At 41.3% G+C, this 17,407-nt stretch overlaps 1 protein-coding gene and 1 non-coding gene across 2 annotated transcripts in view; one reads left to right on the top strand and one right to left on the bottom strand.

Annotated features, from left to right (window-relative positions):
* The window catches only part of BCKDHB (branched chain keto acid dehydrogenase E1 subunit beta), a 272,175-nt gene that overhangs the window by 208,530 nt on the left and 46,238 nt on the right, over nucleotides 1–17,407 (bottom strand). Inside the window, exons 4-6 of the mRNA XM_068985095.1 lie at nucleotides 5,948–6,081; nucleotides 5,570–5,725; nucleotides 2,467–2,575 (exon numbers count right to left, since the gene is read on the bottom strand). Coding sequence (XP_068841196.1) covers nucleotides 2,467–2,575; nucleotides 5,570–5,725; nucleotides 5,948–6,081 — 399 coding nt within the window. The remainder of the gene's footprint in view (nucleotides 1–2,466; nucleotides 2,576–5,569; nucleotides 5,726–5,947; nucleotides 6,082–17,407) is intronic.
* On the top strand, nucleotides 7,804–7,875 carry TRNAW-CCA (transfer RNA tryptophan (anticodon CCA)). Its single transcript has one exon. It is a non-coding gene; the product is annotated as a tRNA-Trp (tRNA).

Here is a 17,407-nt window from a genome sequence, read left to right as displayed (position 1 = left end):
AATGTATCATTTTCTCAGACTTTTATCAGTATACTCTGAAATAAATCCCTAGAAGCAGACAAGTCAAACCACATTATTTTAGCCCATGGGCTAAAGTCCATGGGGTCACAAAGAGTCAGCCCTGATGAGGAACTAACACACCAAACTGGGATCAAGAAAAGGTTCAGTTAAGAGTCCCTGAAGGAATTCCCTGGCAGGCCAGTGGTTAGGTCTCAGCACTATCACTGCCAAGGGTTCAGGTTCAACTCCTCATCAAGGAACTGAGGCCCTGCAAGTCACGGGCAGTGGCCAGAAAAACCAAACCACAACACAGCAACAGAAACGAGCCCCTGAAATGGCACAGAATCTGCGGAAAAACTTTCGAGCCCCAATCTTCATCTGGCTCTTTCATAATCGCTCCCAGCACCAAACCTAAAACAAATTCCTCAAGCTCATTCTCTTAGCTGGAATCCTATAACATTAAACATTTTTCTCACCAATCCCAATTTCAAAATCTGTAGCAAAGTGAATATTTTCCAAATGTTTCTTACTCAGTCTCTATTATTAAATACTGAAAAAAAAAAAAAACCCTGTATTAATTGATTAGCTTGAATTGGTTGGCCTGACAAATACAATACTCATAGAGTATTCAAAGTAAGTAGAAATCAGACAGCTACTCTGTATGACACTGATGTTCTCCTCTTCACCTAAGATTACAAATTGTTTTGTTAGTCACTTTTCATTCCATAATGGGATAGATAATAGTAGAGCTCTTTAAAAGTATATAGATTCAATTTAAAGTATGCTTAAGAGCAACTGAAAATCTGACAAAGTTCCAAGGGAAATGTAAAATGCAAAAGCACTCTGAAAAACGCTTCAGTAGAGTCTTAGAATATTCAACCTACATCTACTCTGTGACACACCAATTCTGTTCCTAGATGTTTATTTTCCCACCACCACCTCTAAAAGAGAAAGAAACATGTTCACAAAAACACTTATGCAAGAATGTCCAGAGCAGCCTTGTACAAAATAGACAAAAACTAAAAACAATGATGGTCATTTGTTCGTCAACAAAGGATAAACTGTGAAATATTCATACAGTGGAAATGCTACTCAGTAATAAGGAATAAACCCCTGATACAAGTAACATTATGAATGAATCTCAACACTATCCTGCTGAGCTAAAGAAGGCAAACACAAAAGAATATATACAGCACTGATTTGTTTAGATGAACCTCAAAACTGTGTGCAGCTAATCTGTGCTAAAAGCAATTAGAAAGTAAGGAGAAGGGATTGGCAGAGAGAAGGCAGGAAGGAGCTTCCTGGAGCCATGAAAATTTTTCAGTCTTATTTTACAGAGTGGTTATGTAGACACATAAGACTGTCAAATCTATACAACTGAACACTTAATATCTTTACACATGTATTGAAATGTACATAATTCACATCACCATAAAACAAAATGTTTCTCAGTTTAACTATTCATGGAAAAGAATGATTTGCCAAAGCAATTGTTTCTCAAATTCAAAATAAAGATACACTTTAGGCAGAATAAACAGTTTGATGATTAAATGTCCTTTATGGCTAAAAAAGTAGCTATCATGGATGAGTGTTTACAGAATGATGATTCTAGATGATGAGCTAGGAGGGTGACCAAACACTTCATCTGCCTCAGACGCCCATCCCACTGTAGACCTTATGTCACAGCTTAATAGTGGCCCCTTCACTCTCTTTCGAACTGTGGTGCTAGAGAAGACTCTTTAGAAGTCCCTTGGACAGCAAGGAGACCAAACCAGTCAATCCTAATGGAAATCAACACTGAATATTCATTTTGAAGGACTGAGGCTAAAACTGAAGCTCCGATACTTTGGCCACCTGATGTGAAGAATTGACTCATTGGAAAAGACTTTGATGCTGGGAAAGACTGAAGGCAGGAGAAGAAGGGGACATCAGAGAATGAGATGGCTGGATGGCATCACCAACTCAATGGACATGAGTTTGAGCAAGCTCCAGGAGATGGTAAAGGACAGGGAAGCCTGGTATGCTGCAGTCCATGGGGTCACAAAGAGTCGGACATGACTGACTGAACAACAATTTCACTCTCAAAGGAATCCTAATTTAGATGAAGACCTATAAACACACTTTGGCTAAAAGGGCATTTATTATTTAGTACAATGAGTTCATTCACCTTTTTATTCAACTCACATCCACTTAACATCTACTGTGTAGCCAAACATAATCCCTACATTCTTGCTACCACTTCATATTGCTTCTTTGTTTCCAAAATTAAGATTTAAATAACTACAGGATTTCCCCTAAAGTTAACTTAAAATATATAGATGAGGACAAACTAAGTATAGAATAAATCAGATCTTTTTCCAAAATGAAAATACAAATCAAGCGTATTAGAGAAAAATTTTAATTTTGAACTATGCCAAAAAAAATGCATAAAGATGTTTATAAATATAAAATAAAAAAAACTTTTACCTGCTGCCCTGTAAAGTATTTTAGGTTCAAAAAATATACAAGGATTTTTATCCTCTATGCATGATAAAAGAAGTCCCTTGGCCTGGAAAGGGCTTCTGGGTACAACCACCTGCAAAAACAGATTATTTTTAAAGACAATTTAAGCGAAAATGTCTCCCAGTAAACTCATTTATAAGAGTCAAAATTTAAATAACCAATTGTTACTAATATAGAAATCTTGTATTTTTAGACTAATTACTATTAATCATAAAATTTACATATTGTCCAAAACAATTCCATTTGTTCCACAAATATTTATCACATGCCCACCATATTCTGGTAATTAAGATACTGTTATTTTTTCAAGGAGCTAAACTTCCACATACATTAAAAAATAAAAGGAAACCACAAACAACACTCACCAAAGCAAATGAGTAAAGTTGTCAATATCTTCCTGTATTGACCTCTAAAGTCTTTTCTGCTAATATTCTACTGCTGCTTTAAAGGTATGCAAGTTTCTTCTCCAAATTTAACATGCTAAATAAAATCTCTTTTCCCATGATAAATCTGGCCTTCACTTCTTAAGTGGAAAAATAATCCACTGAACTTTATGATTGAGGTAATATAACATGTAGTTACTGCAAAAGTTTCTGGTGGATCAGACAGTAAAGAATCTGCCTGCAATGCAGGAAACCCAGGTTCAATCCCTGGGTCAGGAAGATCCCCTGGAGAAGGGAATGGCAATCCACTCCAGTATTCTTGCCTGGAAAATTCCACAGACAAAGGAGCCCAGTAGGGTACAGTTCATGGGGTCAGAAGAGTCAGACACTGCTGAGGGACTAACACTTTCACTTCTTTTTTTTCTTTTCCAAAAAGAAAGTGTGGATCCAGCACACTTCCAGGTGGAGAAAGGGCTCAGGACTTTCTTGAAAATGAGGTTGACAATGAGGAAAGTGATAGTAAAGGCAGCAGGTAGCAAGTGTGTTAACTGGACTAAACTCACTATGTGGATTAATTCACTTACTGTTATAGCAATTCCATGAAGTAGCTATTATTATTTTCTCCAACTTAGAAATTAAAAGAATGAGGTGTAAGCAGGAACCAAGTAGCTTGTCCAAGGTTACATCACTTGCTACATCAGAGATTTTCACCAGTTCTGACTCATCAGGTTCTTAACTTCTACATCACTTTGGTTCAAATCACAAGCTGTTGTCCAGTTTAATGATTTTTAAATAACTGCATACACCTAAGTGTCACATAGGAAGAGGTATCATCAAAATATATCTGAATTTATCACAAAGACCCAAAGAAGATTGCTTGAAGCAAACTGTATTTGACTTTCAAAATCATTTTTATACAGTTTTAGTGAAGGATTTTTATTTAAAAAATAAAATAGCACAAATCTCACTATTTTCTGAAAATAGACTGCTAAATAAACAGCTCATTGTAACACACCATGTCTTCATCTTATGTTCCTGTTTTAGCTTTTCTTCATCTGCCTTCTTCATGTTTATTTTTAGCCTTTTGTACTATATGTATATTCTCATTTAGGATAAAATAAAGGGAAAATGTGGAGGGGAGCGAGGTCTTAAAAATACAGACATTAAACATGAATTGATCTTCAGCTCAAGCACAAAAATAACTGTTGACTGAAATGTTCCTGTCCCAAACTACCACGTGCAGCTTATATTGAAAAATTAATACTAATTTTAATACTAATTTTAATAATTAATACTAAGTAATGCAAACCATTACTTAACTACAAAATTTTACAACTTTGATTTGGTTGAAAAAGTAGTAAAACATACACACACATCCACAAATGACTCCTGTTTTTGAAAAACAGGCATAAAGCCCTGGGTAGACATATCTATGAGTTTCTATAATGACTCACTGGAAAGCTTTTCAGAAAATAAAAAAGAAAATATTATTAAAAATTGGGACATAAAATAAGCATATATATATATATTTTTTTTTTTAATCAAAAGACCTAAAATTATTGTGGAAGGCTATAAAAGAGAGAGAGACTGCAAAATTAATTGCTTGAGGAAGTATTACCTTACCCTGGACTAGAAAACACACCAAGGTAAAAAAGTCTTACATCACTGTATTTAAAAAGTAAGAGACTGAAAGCAAAAGTTTTACTCCTCTGACTATGAGGTCAATATGGTCTAAGCAGTAGATTTATTAAAATTACGCCAGAATCAACTGTTAAGTGAGAAAGCTCCATTAGAAAGAAACAGAGCTTTACACACTGCTATGTTTTTAATGGATAACCAGCGAGAACTTATTGTATAGCACATGGAACTCTGTTCAATGTTATATGGCAGCATGGATGGGAGGGGAGTTTGGGGCAGAAGTGATACATGTATATGTAGAGCTGAGTCCCTTTGCAGTACACCTGAAACTATCAGAATATTGTTAACTGGCTGTACCCCAATACAAAATTAAGCTTTTCTTAAGAAAATAGATAACCATTAAGAACCTGCTGTATAGCACAGGGAACGCTACTCAATTCTCTGTAATGCTCTATATATGGGAAAAGAATCTAAAAAAAAGAGTGGATATATGTATATGTCTAACCAATTCACTTAGCTGTACACCTGGAACTAACAACACTGTAAATCACCTATACGCCAATAAAAATATTTTAAAAACACAGAAGAAAGAAACAGAGCTTTCTGCTCAAATGGAATTTGCAAGCATGGCCTTTCTATTGAACAAATTTGTGAAATGTACCAAAGATAGATAGGAATGTATATCTTACTTTGTCATTTTCATTTTTCATGTCTTGGTAAAATATGCTATTTTGATAAATAAATATGATTTTTATTGCATAAAAAAATAGAAAGAGCTTTGAAAGAGACAGTCTTATTATTTGAAGTGTATGAAATTAACATTCGGGTCAAGCCATTGTCACTTCAAAAAGAACAGTCTATAAACCTAGGCTGGGTGCTTAATCTAAAAGAAATAAAAGCTCTCTTTCTTAAAAACAATTAAATTCACATAAATTCCAAAAATTCTCATTGCTTTTCTCTAGATAAGCAGATTAGTTAATACTAATAGAATGAACCAAAATGGAAACATCAAATGGAGAGCAAGCGAAGTACATTAGTGAGAATACCTTGATTCCTGGGCAGTGGGCAAAGAAAGCTTCAGGACTCTGGGAATGATAGAGAGCCCCGTGGCCGACACAGCCCCAAGGGGACCGGATGGTGAGGCTTCCACAATTAAAAAGGTCCCCAGACCGGTAGCGATACTTGGCAGCTTCATTAACAATCTGAAGGGAAAAGACAGAAGAGATATCTCATGATGAGTTCTTTTATTCCCATCCATTTTCTTAAGCCATTTTATCTAATCTTTAAATATATGCCCACAACAAAATAGCTCAAACGTAACAAAAAGTTCCTAAGATAGGGGGCAGGAGACTGGAGTTAAAAGTTCCAAACTTCACGGACTTGCCTTAGAAATGCTCCATTATGGCAAAACGCAATTTTCTCACCTGATCAAAAGCAGGGAAAATATAATCTGCAAACTGAATTTCTGCTATGGCGGTAGCACCAGTGACTGCAATTCCAATTCCAAACCCAACGATTCCTTGTTCACACAGTGGGGTATTAAAAACTCTATCTTTACCTACAAAAGATAAGAAAGTCACCCTCATATGACAAATGAGAGTAATGTGGTGCATGATACAACGGAAAATGCAGAGTTAATGACCCTGAGGTAGAGGAAACAAGCAACACGTGAATGAGACAGTCAAGAAATAGTACAATGGTTGGTTTCAATGCAAATATAGTAATTATATTAACTAAGTGACCTAAATGTCCTAAATTAAGAGAAAGATTGTCACACTAGGAGAAAAGAAAGTAAAACCCAGCTACTTAAAAAAATAAATAAAGTAAATGTAAGGAAAAGGAAAAAAAAATACACACACAAAATGAAAAACCTAAACCAAAAGAAGTTGATGTCACTACATTAAAAGCAAACAAACTAGGCTTTAAGGGAAAAGGTACTACCAGAGATAAAGAGGGAAAATCCACACTGTCAAAGGAGCCAGTTCATAAGGATGACATAATTCTAAATTTATACTCATGTAAGTGACATGCATGCTCAATCTCTGAGTCATGCCTGACTCTTTTCAACCCCATGGACTGTAGCCCACCAGGCTCCTCTGTCCATGGGATCTTCCTGGCAGGAATACTGGAGTGGGATGCTACTTCCTCCTCCAAGAGATCTTCCCAGTCCAGGGATCAAACCCTCATCTCCTGCTTGGCAGATAGATTCTTTACTACTGAGCCACCTGGGAAGTCCCATATAATAGTACAAACTGCAAATAAATAGAAAAAACTAACAGAATTAAAAGGATAATTAGATAGAATTCCCAATACAGTGGGAGATTTTCATGGACAAGTCTCACTGACAGAAAAGCACATCAAATAAAAGAAAAAGCACCACTACTCGTGCCTGGAAAATCCCATGGACGGAGGGGCATGGTGGGCTACAGCCCATGAGGTCGCAAAGAGTCGGACACGACTGAGCGACTTCACATTCACTTTCACTTAATACTTATTAAAGGTAAAAACTGTTGAATATTTGAACATGGTTAACAAACATAACTGACATAGAGCACCCAAGAGCTAAGAATATAAATTCTTTTCAAGTAAACACAGAATACACAGACACCAATTGACTACAGACCAAGCTATATATTCAATCAACAACATCCAAAAGATTAAAATCATACAGAGTATAATCTCAGACCATGGTGGAATTAAGCTAGAAGCCAGTAGCAAATTTTTTAAAAGATCTATGCATCTGCACCCTCATGTTCACTGCTATTATGTTTACAATAGCCAAGATATGGAAGTAACTTGAGGGTCCATTGATTGATGAATGGATAAAGAAGATGTGACACATATAGATAAATAGATAGACAGATACAGATACACACACACACACACACACACACACACAATGGAATATTACTCAGCCATAACAAAGAATGAAATCTTGCCGTTTGCAACCATCTTTGGATGGACCTAGAGGGTATTTTGCTAAGTAAAATATGTCAGACGGAGAACGAAAAGCACTGTGTGATTTTATTCATACGTATAATCTGGAGGGGGGAAAAAAAGAAGCAAAAACAAAAACCCAGGCTCATAAGCACCCAGGCTCATAAGAGAATAGGTTGGTGGTTGCCAGAAGTAGGAATGAGGGTTAATAAGAATGAGTGAAGGTGGTCAAAAGTTACAAACTTCCAGTTACAAAATAAAGTCATGTAATGTACAGCCTTTTCATACTGCCCATGGGATTCTAAAGGCAAGAATGCTGAAGTGGTATGCCATTCCCTTGACTTCCCTGGTGGCTCAGAGGTTAAAGCATCTGCCTCCAATGCGGTAGACCCAGGTTCGATCCCTGGGTAGGGAAGATCCCCTGGAGAAGGAAATGGTAACCCACTCTAGTATTCTTTCCTGGAGAATCCCATAGACAGAGGAGCCTGGCAGGCTATAGTCCACAGGTTTGCAGAGTCGGACACGACTGAGCGACTTCACTTCACTTCTCCAGTGAACCATGTTTCGTCAGAACTCTCTGCCACGACCCAACCATCTTGGGTGGTCCTACATAGCATGGCTTATAGTTTCATTGAGTTAGATTAGGCTATGATCCATGTGATCACTTTGGTTAGTTTTCTGTGATTGATGCCTCTGAACTGTGGTGTTGGAGAAGGCTCTTGAGAGTCCCTTGGACAGCAAGGAGATCAAACCAGTCAATCCTAAAGGAAAACAATCCTGAATATTCATTGGAGGCACTGATGATGAAGCTGAAGTTCCAATAATTTGGGCCACCTGATGCAAAGAGCCAACTCATTAGAAAAGATCCTGATGCTGGGAAAGATTGAAGGCAAGAGGAGAAGGGGATGACAGAGGACAATGCCTCAAAAAAAATTTTAAGCCTAAAAAAAGCATTAAATACATGGCTAAATATCCCATGTCCCAGAGAAGAAATTATAATGGAAACCAAAAAGTATTTTGCACGAGAAAACTATGCATTAGTACTTACTGAAGAAGGAAATGGAAACCCACTACTCTTGCCTGGAAAATCCCATGGACGGAGGGGCATGGTAGGCTACAGCCCATGAGGTTGCAAAGAGTCGGACACGACTGAGCAACCTCACATTCACTTTCACTTAATACTTATTAAAATTCCAGTCTCGGTCATGGCAGAATAGCTTTCTTCACTCAAACACTCCCACATCAAATGATTCAAACATGGAGAGAATATAACCAACAACTACTTAAAGGCATGGGAGAACAAAAAAGCAGGCCTGAACAGAAGGAGACTTGACTCTTGAAGGAAAGGAAGCACGGGCGGGACGGGCTCCCCTGGGAGACCTGCCCAGGCTAAATGACTTGAGACAGCTAAGACGAAGACACACAGATTCAGTACTATCTTTTTTTTAATATTTATTTATTTATTTGGCTGTGCCAGGTCTTAGTTGCGGCACACAAGATCTTTGATCTTCATTTAAGCATGCAGGCTCTCAGCTGCAGTATATGGGATCTACTTCCATGACCGGGGCGGGGGGGGATTGAGCCCTGGCCCCCTACATCGGGAGCTCTGATTACTATTAATCTGCAGGATACATTATCTACATCATACAACTCAATTGTCACCTGAAATTTCACCACCTCTTGGCCAGTATCAGGATTTCATGAAAAATTCTCATTTCAGAGAGCTAGCCAGACATAAGCAACGGCCTAGCCAACAATCTAGCCAGGGGACCAAAAGTCTGGTGACTGATCAGGATTCATGTTTCACGTTCATAACCCAAGGATACCCATTCTTCTCGGTGCACAGAACTCACTTTCAGTTCAATCATTCCTTTGACAGTGACCCACACAGAGGGGAAGTGTTGGGAAACACTCTCAAGGCAGCTGCAGAAACTTGCAGCATGATTCATACTCATTGGGACCTGGGACTATCTACTAAGATCATGACCTCCATCCTTCATCAGCTCTCCATCTGACTGCAAGTAGCTTGATAACTGCTGAAGAGCTAGGCTTCCACTGACCAAGTGCAACTCACTAACTGAAAATGAACACAGATTCCAGCTGCCAAGGGCAGAATCCTGAACCCTGAAATACTGGAAGCACCATCACCAGATGAACAGGGTTCCTACCTATTCTCTGCTGCTTTAAGCACCCAGATTCAGATATTTTTCATCTCAGTTAGTATAGCCCTTTTTACTGCTAGAAGGCAAAAGTGGAGTTTCCTGCAGCTCTTACTTCAAAATGGTTTGAGGAAACTGTTTAATAACTCTCTCCAATGACTTCCTATGATCTCCAGAAACTGCTTCAACAAGAACTAAATATTAAAAATCTGTTTTGAAAAGAAAAGAAAAACATAAATTTTTTAAAAATCTGCTTCTATTATCTCTCAAAGATGTCATGATGGAGGGTAAGAGCATAAATAAAAAGCACAGTACTGGTAACTTCTTACACGCCATATTTCAATGGGTGAATTACTGCATACAGGGATTGCACTCTCAGTCAAGCCTGTTCTGGGTTTAAGTACTATCACCACAAATTACTACACTTCCTAAGCCTCAGTTCCATTATCTGCAACAAATCGCTCACAATACTGAAAAGATTAAAACAATTCATACACTTGTTCAAATGTTTATAAAGTACCTAATATTGTCTAGACTCTATTCTTGATACAGAGGACACAGCAGCAAACAAAACCAAAAAAAAAAAAAGTCCTATCCTTATGGAACTTACTAGTCAGGGAAAACAGACAATAAAACCAAAATAAATGACAAAGGACTTCCATGGTGATCTGGTGGTTAAGAATCCACCTGCCAATGCAAGGGACACGGGTTCAATTCCCGATCCAGGAAGATTCCACATGCCGGGGGCAGCTAAGCTCATGCACCACAACTACTCAGCCTTCGTGTTCTAGAGGCTGTGCTCCACAAGAAAAGCCACCGCGATGAGACGCCCTGCACCGCAACTAGAAAGTAGCCCACGACTCATGGCAATGAGACAGCCTGTGTGCAGCAACAAAGACCCAGCACAGGCAGAGATAAATAAACTTAATTAATCAAAATAAATAAATAAAATACATGGTGCATGAGAGCATGACAAGAGCTAGAGAGAACACTAAAGCAGGGAGCATTTAGGGGAGGGGACGTGGGACTCCAGTGGTCGTAGCCAGGAAGATCAGGGAGGCACCACTGCCTGATGACATTTAAAGGAAGAGCTGAAGAAGGTGAGGAAATATACTGTGCATACGTCCCAGGGCATAAGTGTTCCAGACAGAGGGATTGGTGAGTGCAAAGGTCCTGGGGTATGAACATGCTCAGCATATTAGAGGCCAGTTATCGAGTCCAGAGGGCCTGGTGTGGAGTAAGAGAAATTGTGGGAAGACATGGAGTGGAAGAGTGAAGGGGATGGGCTGGGGAGGTGGGAGAGGTCAGACAGGGCCTTGTAGGGTTGGGGGGGTGGTCACAGTAAACATTCTGACTTTGCCTGTGAGAATGAGTCAGTAAGCACGTGAGCAAGACGGGAAGACATGGAGCAAAGTCACCCCATCCTCCAAATCACATTCCAGCAGGAGCCCTCTGGCTGGTCCTTGGTGACCAGCCTGTAAATAGGCAAATATGGACCCGGCAAGACTGATAACAGGAGGCTGCAATCACCCCCGCAAGAGATGATGACATAGAAGAGCAGCAAAGGTGTGAGCATCGAGACAGACAGTCTAAAGACAGCATCAGAAGGATTTACTGAGGAAATGGGCGTGAAGCAGAGTCAGGGAAGTGCGCAGGGCAATTTAGAGACTTTTTGACTTGGGCAGCCCGAGGACAGTTACCACTGCTCAAGGAAGGGAAAATTATGAAGCAGGTGGAGGTGAGAGATCAGAAGTCCCACTGTGGAGATGTTACGTCTGAGCTGTGCCTTTAGACACAGAGGGAAAGCCGTTCTTTGGACTGTTAGGTGTATGAGTTGGAAGTCTTCAGCATGAAGATTAAAAACCATGGGACTGATGAGACTCCCAAGTATATTTAAATGCGTACATGGAGAGGAGATACCCAGTGCTAAAAAAGACATGGTGTGGGACTTCCCTGATGGTCCAGTGGCCAAGAATTCACCTTATAATGCAAGGGACACAGGTTAGATCCCTGGTTGGGAAGCTAAGATCTCACAGGCCCACGTACATCAGTAATGAAGCCCGAGAACTAGAAAACCTGAGCACCGAACTAAAGACTCCATGCACCACAACTAAAGTCCAAGCGCCACACCTAGAGAGTCCACACACCACAACTACAGAGACCACGCACCACAAATAGAGAGTCCAAGCATCACAACTAGAGAGTCCACGCGCCACAACTAGAGTCAACATGCCACAACCAGGGAGTCCACGGGCCACAACTAGAGAGTCCACGGGCCACAACTAGAGACTCCACGGGCCACAAGCTGAGAGTCCATGGGCCACAATTAGAGTCCACGCGTCAAAACCAGGGAGTCCACGCACCACAACCAGAGAGTCCACGCACCACAACTAGAGAGGCCACGCGCCACAACTAGAGAGGCCACATGCCACAACTAGAGAGTCCACGGGCCACAACTAGAGTCCACGTGCCACAACTAGAGAGGCCACGTGCCACAACTAGAGAGGCCATGTGCCACAACTAGAGTCCACGTGCCACAACTAGAGAGGCCACGGGCCACAACGAGAGAGACCACGGGCCACAACCAGAGAGTCCACGGGCCACAACTAGAGTCCACGCACCACAACTAGAGTCCACGCGCCACAACTAGAGTCCACATGCCACAACTAGAGAGTCGATGGGCCACAACTAGAGAGTCCAGGTGCCACAACTAGACAGTCCACGCGCCACAAGTAGAGAGTCCACACGCCACAACTAGTGAGGCCACGCATGACAACTAGAGAGTCCACTTGCCACAACTAGAGTCCACACGCCACAACCAGGGAGTCCACGCGCCACAACTAGAGAGTCGATGCACCACAACTAGAGAGTTCACGGGCCACAACTAGAGAGTCCACGGGCCACAACTAGACTACACGCGCCACAACTAGGGAGTCCACGCGCCACAACTAGAGTCCACGCACCACGACTAGGGAGTCCACACGCCACAACCAGAGAGTCCACACACCACAACTAGAGAGGCCACGCGCCACAACTAGAGTCCATGCGCCACAACTTGAGAGTCCACAGGCCAAAACTAGAGAGTCCACGTGCCACAACTAGAGAGTCCACGCGACACAACTAGAGAGTCCACGGGCCAAAACTAGAGAGGCCACGCACCACAACTAGAGTCCACGCGCCACAACTAGAGAGTCCACGGGCCACAACTAGAGTCCACGCGCCACAACTAGAGAGTCCACGGGCCACAACTAGAGTCCACGCACCACGACTAGGGAGTCCACACGCCACAACCAGAGAGTCCACACACCACAACTAGAGAGGCCACGCGCCACAACTAGAGTCCATGCGCCACAACTTGAGAGTCCACAGGCCAAAACTAGAGAGTCCACGCGCCACAACTAGAGAGTCCACGCGACACAACTAGAGAGTCCACGGGCCAAAACTAGAGAGGCCACGCACCACAACTAGAGTCCACGCGCCACAACTAGAGAGTCCACGGGCCACAACTAGAGTCCACGCGCCACAACTAGAGAGTCCACGGGCCACAACTAGAGTCCACGCGCCACAACTAGAGTCCACGCGCCACAACTAGAGAGTCCACGGGCCACAACTAGAGAGTCCAGGCGCCACAACTAGGGAGTCCACGGGCCACAACTAGAGAGTCCAGGCGCCACAACTAGGGAGTCCATGCGCCACAACTAGGGAGTCCACGGGCCACAACTAGAGAGTCCAGGCGCCACAACTAGACAGTCCATAGGCCACAACTAGAGAGTCCACGCACAACAACTAGAGTCCACGCGCCACAACTAGAAAGTCCAAGCATCACAACTGGATTTCACGTGCCTCAATGAAAGACCCTGCATGACGCAAGAAAGGTCCCAAGTGCCTCAACTGAAAGCCGACAAAGCCAATTCATTCATTCATTTTTAAAAGACAAGATGTGAAAAATAATTAGCAACCTTGGAAAGGACAAAACAGCCAGAATTTGGAGGCAAACTAGCAGAACGTGCTGGCCTACAAGTCAGACGAAGTGATCCTAAGAGACTACAGTGACCTTAGCCACGTGCTGTCAACTGGAAAGTAAAATAGATAGCCAACAGGAATTTGCTGTAAGGCTCAGGAAACTCAAACAGGGACTCTCTATCAACCTAGAAGTTGGGATGGGGAAGGGGATGGGAGGGAGGTTCAAAAGAGAGGGGATGCATGTATACCTACAGCTGATTCCGGTTGAAGTTTGACAGAAAACAGCAAAATTCTGTAAAGCAATTACCCTTCAATAAAAAATAAATTAATTAAGAAAAAAGAAAACTGAGATGAGGGCTGACCACTTTCTAACTGGTGACCCGGATATAACAGTGTCTGCCAGGTGAGAGAAAGGGAAAAAACAAAGGCCTGATTCAAGAGGGATGGGAGAATAGAAATTGCAGACAAGGAATAATAACAATTTCACTTGGAGAAATTTGCTGTAAAGGAAAGAAGAGAAAAGCAGCAACAACTAGCTGGAGAAGAATATGGAATCAGTGGAGGGGTTATTTTAATATGGAAGAAACAGAAGGATATTTGCAGGCTGGTAGAAATGATGAGTTGGGGTGGGGGGTGGAAACTGATGACTGAGAAAACTAATGAAATGGAGAGAAGGATGAGCAAGCGGAACCATGTGCTTGAGACGGTGACAGAGGAAGAGGGGGTCCGGTGTGGAGAGTGATAGGAACCCTTACGTTCATTCAGAGAGAAGGCACGTGTGGGCACTGATGCTGGAACACGGGGAGATGCAGTGGAGGGTCTGCCAAAGTTCTCTGTTCTCTCCATCTGTCTTAGTAAAATGTGAATGAGACTATTTGCTAAGAGAAGGATAGGGGAGCCTGGTGGGCTACAGTCCATGGGGTCTCAAAGACACAGCTGAGCAACTCACACACACACACACACAAGGATGGGGGAGGCAGTGTATTTTTTTTTTTTTTTTTGGTCGCACTGTGGCATGCAGGATCTTAGTTCCCAGACCATGGATCAAACCTGTGCCCCCAGGATGGAAGTGTGGAATCCTAACCACTGGGCCACTAGGGAATTCTGGGGAGGCAGTGCTGAGAAAAGAGCATATGAAATAGTCATACGGGAACATGTAGGCTGGGTGGGCCCTGAAGGTCACCAGTATTGATCTGAAAGTGAGTTCACTTGACAAGATGATATGTTTTGCTCCAACAATATTCACCTCAGGATTGAGGATACAGACAATGATGGATTTAACCAGCATTGAATTTTGCCAAGCAAATCGTGGCATGGAATTTAAAGTGGGTATAAAGGGAAGAAAGGTCATCAGGGGAGTGAGAGTCAGTGGTAGGGTGGCAGGATTCATGAATTTCAAGGATCAAGACAGTCAAAGGATTGCTAGGGTGGAGGCATGAGAGGCAGTGAGCTGGGGAGGTTCGAGGTGGAGGTCAGAGTTGAGAAGGTTTCATATTGAGAGGATGGAGGGACTAGGAATGACAGTCTGGGGCAGGACCATAAGAGTGAAAAGCCAAGGTGGGATGGAACACAAGATCCCTAGAGCAAAGGATAAAAAAGTAAGAAGAGCATCCATGTGGATACTGACAGGAGTGCTGGTGAGGCTGGCGGTGAGCCACGCTAGGAACAGAGAGGACTGGCCTGGAGTCAGCAGGCACCAAGGAAGGACAGCATTAGCACTTGCTATTCAATACATTATTGAATTATTTATTGCAAACATTCAATAAATGTTTATTTTGAGAGACTAAATTAGATAATAAGAGCTAGGCTTCTTTGGATTTAGAATTCAACTCTAGGGACTTCCCTGATAGTCCAGTGATTAAGACTTCACCTTTCAATGCAGAGGATATGGGTTCAATCCCTGATCAGAGAACTAAGATCCCACACGCTTTGAGGCCAAAAAACCAAAACATGAGATAGAAACAATATTGTAACAAATTCAATGAAGACTTTAAAAACAGTTCACATCAAAAAAAAAAAAAAAAAGGCAATCAAATCTATATGACTGTGTCTTTACTTTCTGAAATAACCAAACTCAACTTTTTGCTATTTGGAACCAAACTTCTAGAATTCAGTACATTTAAGTAGTGATTATATATATGCATTAAGGATGTGATTACATAATCTCACAGAGACCACATGGTCACCTTAGGTCAGGTGGTACAAAAATTGGATATTCCTGAAACACATGATAATTTAACATATTCAACCAAGTGATAAACAAAACCTAAAATAAGCTGCAATTCCTATGGCAGCTAAAGGCTATAAGGACAAATCTATTTCTGAGGCTCCAAGATCACTGTGTTAGGGGAAGCATACTGATTGAAACCGCCCACCCTGGCCAAGCACCATAGTAACCATTTGCATGAGTCGTTTTACAACAGGAGGTCCTGGTAAGGAACAGGGAACCAGAAGAGTTCAGGAAAGGTCAAAAGGAGACACCACATGTCTGACAACCTCTCAGAATCCTTGTCTCTGGCATCCATCTTGGCTGAACAAGGCGTGCACCACCAGGAAGGACTCTGAGTCAGAATGATTACCTAAAGACAACCCGGAAACTAATGCCATCACCATAAAATCTGAGACTGCGAGCCACGGGGCAGAGCAGTTCTCCTGGGTTCCCTTACCCTACTGCTCTCCACCCGGGTGCCCTTTCCCAATAAAATCTCTTGCTTCGTCAGCACATGTGTCTCCTCAGACAATTCATTTCCGAGTGTTAGACAAGAGCCCAGTTTCGGGCTCTGGAAGGGGTTCCCTCTTCCTGCAACAGTTGTAAGAGGGACGGATACAAAGTACTGCAAACAAACTCAATTAATGTTTACTTAGGTGATTAGTGGCTGTGAGTTCACATGAAAGAAAAAAGTATGCCTACTCTGAAAGTTCTTCAATGCCCAACAGCCTTGGACTGAGTCAGAAAAGAGTAAGTAACATCTGAATTACTTCTTACTGAACTTAAGATAACTGAGTAAGATTAACATTTCAGGTAAACTTATGGTTACTGATAATACAGTAACAGGAATAGAAGATATTCACTTGCAGCAACATGGATGGAACTAGAGGTTATCATACTAAGCGAGGGAAGTCAGAAAGAGAAAGACAAATACCATATGATATCACCTATATGTAGAATCAAATGCAACAGAAATGAACTTATCTGTGAAACAGAAACAGACTCACAGACATAGAAAATAGACTTGTTCCCAGGGTTGGGGGGCATGGGCTGGGGAGCGGGTAGGAATGGATTGGGAGTTTGGGATTAACAGATGCAACCTATTATATATAGGATGGATAAAACAAGGTCCTACTGTATGGCACAGGGAACTATATTCAATATCCTATGATAAACCATAATGGAAAAGAATATGAAAAAGAATATATATATATGTATAACTATATATATGTATACATATATATGTATAACTATATATATGTGTATATGTATATATGTATATAACTATACATATATATGTATAACTATATATGTGTATACATATGTATATATGTATACATATATATATATGTATAACTAAATCACTTTGCAGTACACCAGAAACTAATGCAACATTGTAAATCAACTATACTTCAAAATACTAAATCAACTATACTTCCAACACACTAAAAAATAAATTTTAAAAATTAAAAAGTGAGAAAAGATATTCACACAGCATCCCATCTTCTTATATTTTGCTGCCTTTGCCTAAGTTTTAGGCTAATATCTTTGTGTAACTCCATGACCCCCTGAGCCAATGAAAATGTGAAGAATGCATTAGTGTAGATGGTTGACCA

The sequence above is a fragment of the Capricornis sumatraensis genome, chromosome 13, assembly GCF_032405125.1.
Source record: "Capricornis sumatraensis isolate serow.1 chromosome 13, serow.2, whole genome shotgun sequence".
Taxonomy (NCBI): Eukaryota; Metazoa; Chordata; class Mammalia; order Artiodactyla; family Bovidae; genus Capricornis; species Capricornis sumatraensis.
This window is presented reverse-complemented; position numbering and strand designations above follow the sequence as displayed.